Source organism: Rhodnius prolixus, unplaced genomic scaffold (assembly GCF_049639745.1).
Source record: "Rhodnius prolixus isolate KJV_2025 unplaced genomic scaffold, Rpr scaffold_2, whole genome shotgun sequence".
NCBI classification, from domain to species: Eukaryota; Metazoa; Arthropoda; class Insecta; order Hemiptera; family Reduviidae; genus Rhodnius; species Rhodnius prolixus.
In genome coordinates, this window is record NW_027411592.1 from 28101102 (window position 1) to 28107027 (window position 5926).

At 30.3% G+C, this 5926-nt stretch overlaps 1 protein-coding gene across 5 annotated transcripts; it reads right to left on the bottom strand.

Moving 5' to 3' along the window:
* Positions 1-1176: 1176 nt before the first annotated feature.
* On the bottom strand, positions 1177-5716 carry Taf8 (TBP-associated factor 8). 5 transcript variants are annotated; one of them, XM_074118791.1, is made up of 6 exons: positions 5188-5716; positions 4473-4637; positions 4242-4362; positions 3884-4170; positions 2523-2670; positions 1177-2417 (listed from the first exon to the last, which is right to left on the bottom strand). In XM_074118791.1, exons 3-6 carry the CDS (start codon positions 4348-4350, stop codon positions 2182-2184), a joined length of 780 nt encoding a protein of 259 aa, XP_073974892.1. In that variant the 5' UTR covers positions 4351-4362; positions 4473-4637; positions 5188-5716; the 3' UTR covers positions 1177-2181. The 5 variants fall into 5 exon arrangements, with proteins under 5 accessions (XP_073974892.1, XP_073974891.1, XP_073974894.1 ...); XM_074118790.1 differs by having other exon boundaries at positions 4242-4386; positions 5188-5715; XM_074118793.1 differs by having other exon boundaries at positions 4242-4399; positions 5260-5713.
* Between the last annotated feature and the right edge of the window lie 210 nt (positions 5717-5926).

Below are 5926 nucleotides of genomic sequence, written 5' to 3' on the forward strand. Positions count from 1 at the left end.
CGGTCGTTGTACAATTTGACGTACATATTCTCTACTTATACAAACAGGCGCCGTCTCTCACTGACATTGAGATTCAATTGAATTGAATAGTTCAATTCAAAGAATTGTTTTCCTTTTCATTCGCATTAACATTAATTTATATTTATTTTGCCATAAAGCATAACTGTGATAAATCGGTGCTGAATGGCTCGTTATACACACTGACAGAGTTTAAAGAGAATGATATACGGAATCGAAGACAGAGAAGCGAGGTAAATACACCAGCGCAGAAAGGTAAAATAAAAGATCAAATTTAAACTAACGTAAATCATTTTGGAAAGCTATTTATACAACAAAAAAGAAATCGAGGCAGAAGAAAAATAAAAATAAAAGAATATGCAAAAGAAATATCTCAGACCAATAAGGAAAAGTAATAGAGAGCTGCACTCTGCAGACTTTTGGGTAGTTGGATTACATATTATAAGTTATGGGGAACTGTCTACTGAACCATGGATTCTCAACTATTTTGTATCACGGGCGCACTTGTGATTCCAAAAAATAGTGGTGGGCGTAATCAGATTTGAAAGAAAATTAATGAAAAATATAATCGTGATAAAAAGGGACCAGTTATGCAATTTAGCAACACTTCGGAGCAAAATTTGAATATCAAAGTATATTTTCTTTCATTTTAAATTATTTTCATTATTTTTAAGACTGGTGTGGGTGCATGCAAACAACTCCGCGGTCGGATACGCGCTCGCGCGCACAATGTTGAGGACCGCTGACTAAACTATAAAAAAAAAGAGTGTTGTTACCATATTGACTGAAAAAGTCTACTCGCCAATTTACTTAAAGTATGTACCCGGTTTGACGGTAGTCCAAACCATTGAAGAGCTTGAATGCCATTCATTGCAGATGCCATCCCCTTTAAAGTGGCAACTATTTCTTCCCTTGTAATTTTATGAACAAATTTTTAAGCTAAGGGGGTATTTTACGCGTTATAGTATTTAAAGCAATACAAATTGATTTAAAGAATCCCTCATAATAATATTTTTATATTTTACTAATTCCTAATGTTTCGACTCAAAGGATCATCATTATGTATTTAACAATTTTGTTTTTTATTTACAACTAACTTTATTATAAAAAATTTTTCTTTGAAATTTAAGGTTATTTAAGGTAAAGAATATTCTTACACAGTATATCACTATTTTTAATTGCACAACGATAATACTATTTTCTAATATACAAACATTTTGATTTCTCTTCATCCTGTTAGTTATATTGTTTCTTTGCTTACTTTCAGTAATTTTATTTTTGTAGTCACTATTTCTTAAATTATTTTATAATTTCATATACCTAACATCTTAAAAAAAACTATGCTACATTGTAACAGTTTTGGAATCTTTATCCATGTAAGGAAATGTCACGACCGTGTCAAATTTTTGATAGTTATCCAAATTTTCACCGGAAATGTACGTTTTAATTCCGGAAAAGATGTTTTTAAAAAAGTGTACATTTATGAGAATAGAATAATTTTAATGCATTGTAGATCGATAAATGACGTATCTAGTTTGTTTTTTAATAAAACATAATAGAGTTTAAACAAATTAATACAAAATTTGAAATTTATAATAGATTTATTAAAAATAGATTACATCATTATGTGAGGAAAATGAAATCTTTCTTAGTTCTTCTAAATGTACTAGAGTGAAAACTTTTTATTTAATTTCAACCAACTTACATAAAAAAAAAGTAAACGAATTTGATTTCAGTTTGAACAGTAGTTTTAAGCAATAATTGTAAAAATCAATTACAGTATTAAGACAAACGTAAAAACTAACACCTTTTGAAATATGTATATATTAATTATAAAGAGTTTAATAACAATGAAAAACAATTATTTTTATTATTTTTAAATACATTTATAATTAGAAAAAGTTAATTAAAATGGTAATAAATTGCAACTTGCCTATGGGCATTTTTACTTTAAAAAAAAATACTATTTTACCAAGTTTTTTTTGTTTTTTAGTTACCTAAGACACTCATATTTAATTTTATATTTTAAAAAAATAAAGAAAATCTGCCAAATACACATACCTCTTTGAAAGCAATTCTAAAATATCATTCGCATTACCCTTATAATTTATAAAGACATTTTAATTTAAATGGCTCAGTTTGTTATCTTCCAATTGAGAATAGTTAAGTAGGCAATAAATCTTTTATTTTTATTTTAGGAGGTGGTAATTTTACTGGGCGTAAATAAGGATTATCAATAGTCTCTGATTCTCCTTTTGCTGTCTCTTCTTCTTCTTTGGTATCTTTTACTTTTTTACGTTGAGGACTTCTAGAAGGTCCATCTTCATCAAATTCATAAACTTGATCTTTTGGTAAAAGAGCAACGCTATAAGCCGGAAATTGAGGTTTGCAGGCTATAACTAAATAAAAAAATTTCAAACAGAATCAGAATCATAAAGAGTTTTAAAAGTCAACTTTGGAACTATATTTTGTTAAAAGCCACAGCAAATAAGTCAATAACTTACGAGGAAATATACTATCTTGCGAAAGAAATAAGCTGTCAGTCTCACAGGTTTTGGTTATAAATTTATTCAACGCTCTTTCTGTGTCCCGTTTTTGTAAGGCAGATTTTTCTCTGATAGCTTCATACTCCGTCACTGGTTGTTTATGGGTCTATATAAAAAAACAAAACAAAAACCTAGCATTAATTCTTAAAACTCACCAATAATCGAAAAAACAGTTAATTTTAGAAAGAAATGTAAAACAAATATTTGTTATAATAAATAATAAATCATATTTTAATAAATATATATTTTTGATATTTATCATTTGACGTTGAACCTTTCCAGAAGTAAAACATACAACTATTTGCCAAGTAGCCTTTCAGAGTAGCTTTTCTAGAGCGTTGAAAACTCGAAAGATTATCTATATTAAGGCCAGGGGTTAGCTGTGTGGAAGGTATTGGATTCTTACGCAGAAATACCATGTTCGAATCCAACTACTGGACTTTCTCTTCATAAGAGCTTCTTATAGTCCGGTCTTCGTCGGAGTTGTTTGTAACGAGAGAACACCGGCATTACACTTGATAAAGCTCCTGGGATTAATAACCTCAGATGTTTAGGCGCCTTAAATAAACAAGTAGTATGTACAATTCTTAGTGAAAAGTAGATAGCCACTTCTTAGGGGTTCTTGGCGTACCAGCCTGACCACAAGCCTTACACAATATTCTTAGAGACAACGGGTACAATTTCGGGGGTATCTGGCAGTATCTAGGTTATTCTAACCAGTTAACATCTTTAGCTCTGGGATTTTCCTGAGAGTCTTAGAGAAGTAGAAGTTAAGTATATTTTTAATTATCAGATGTGCATACCGTTCAATTTTCCTTATTTTGCGTTCGGTTCGATAACATCAGGCAGTCTTTATCCCCAACTACCAAATCTCCCATTAATAAAACTTTTCTCAGAACAACTGACTTTTGGTGGCATGGGTTCCATGATGAACCCAAGTACTTAGAATCTAAGTAGCTACCAAGTGTTGGGTGTTCTCCAAAAACCATCCTCTTTAATTTTGAAGTACTTTATTAAGAGGAGGGCGTTGAATGAGAGAAGTGAGTAGGCACCATTGAGAATAGTTATTCATTCTTGCTGGCACTAATTCTCTTTAGACGATTTCTTTCATCACTGGGGTACTGCTTTTTTTTACCAGCTGGAACCATTGGGGATAAGAATACCCGGTTAAAAAAAATTGTAGAATGTCTGATAACGATAGTAATTTAATGAAGCAATTTTAATACGAAGGCAAATCAAAACTGTTAAATTACAAAACTACACACTTCAACTTGGGCACTTAAATTTTAAACTTAATATTAAACATATTTTAAACTTACTGGCGTTCTGATATACGCATGTGGGTCGGGGAAAGCTGGTAAATGAGCAGGTATATGCGATGGATGAGACTGCTTAACTCCAGCTTGTAGAATACTTAACTGTTTCGGTTGTACAGAAGGCACAGGAGTTGGAATAATAGTCTTGGAAGGCCGTTTCGCGTGTTGCTCTATTTCACTTACTTTTATGCCCATATTTACAAGAGCAAGTAGCACATCAGCAAAAAGAGGTTCCGTTCTACCTGTTAATTCACAGTAAGCTCTGCTGCTGTTTCCAATTTCAGTTATTACTAAAAAGTATAAAAAAGGTTAATTATTATAAACTGCTTTCTACCTACTTATAATTAAAAAAAATACTCACAACTTTGAATTATCTCAACTAAGGTTTCTAACGCAGTTTGCTCAGCTGCTTCGAATCCTACTTCAATCAAAATGCTTGAAACCGCAGATAACAAGACCTTCCTCTGCATATTTCTTATTATCTGGATAAATAATCAAGCAAATTCCTAAAATTTTAAACTGTAAAATAAGAATAACTCGTTTATTAAATTACGATAAAATACCCCTCCTCCCCAAAAACAAAAAGGCATACCCTGGTGAGCGAAGAGGACCCGTCACAAGGAACTGATAGTTACTCCAACTCAATTTTTTTCGAAAAGAAGTCACTTTTACTTAGGGATACCATTTTATCAAATTAAGATAATCTGATGAAGTGATACTTTTTGTTTTGGAACAGTTACCCTAATGTCTCCTCAATCTGAAAAATAAATAATTAAAAGTAAATATATTTACAAATATCTATGCATATGTACTACATATATATAATCCATTTTAATATAATATTATATATATATGTTCAAATGTACATTAACCAAAATCTAAAGATGCAATAAGTTAACTCAATGAAAACGTGAACCTCTCAATCTAACAGATAGCCGTAATATGATTATCTTCCTTGGCTTTTTGAAAACCATGTTGACTCCATGGTCAGCCCGATCTCACTAACAATTTAATAAGATAATACAATAGTGATAAGTTGCAATGACGAGTGGTTATAATCAACAGTTAATTTAAATTTATAGGTGATTAATTTTCAGCAACGACACCATTCTAATCAATTAAATAAATTGAGCCAATACTTGCAGTTTTTTTAGAATTAAATTAATTTAAAGAAAAATTCATTCTTCAATTTGAAAAATACGATACTAGAAACTCTTTTTCATACAACGTTTTAATATAATCCAGACACAGCAGAGAAGAATCTTAATTTTTATATGTATATTTCCTCTCATAACCGAAAAATTTACCTTCCTAGTAGCTGGATACATAAACTTGAAGATTCAGCTTCACTGATTGTTACATTTTATTTTTTTACTTACATGTGAGAAAAAGTATCATTTAAACAATCTACAATAAACTATCATACAATGACACGCCTGACTTATGACTGAAAACAAATGAGCTTTAAGAGCAAGACACTTCCTCGACTATTTTTTATAAAACTCTTAATATACAATAACTTTATATCGTATTTTGTTTTGTACTGCACGTAACTGGAATCGGAGGTTTTTGTTTGTTTTTTTTTAAGAAGGGAAGGTTTCGTTCACATCAACAAACTAAGGATGCAGCCTCAATTTATTGATGTTTTCTTTAGTTGCCCTCAGAATAGTTAAAGGCTTTAAAATTTGTTTTGTTCCGTCAGATTCAGCTCTTTCTTTTAAATTTACTCCACATATTTTCATAACAAAAAGTTGAAACATTTGACTTTTGGCAGCGAAAACATTATAGTGTGCCATTCAAGTTAGTTGTAGTTTTCATTCCTAAAACAATTTTACAAAATAAATTTGTATTGTCGACATTATAATAAAATAAAATTACAAGAATGCTTCTTGAATCTTTGTATAATAAAGTTTTTTTTTAAATATTAAACAATCACAATTTTTTTGTGAACAGTCCTATTTTTTCCGATATGAATTAAAAAGAAAATTAACTATAAGTTATTACATATATTTTGGATTTATATCATCATATGTTTGTTGCCCTTAG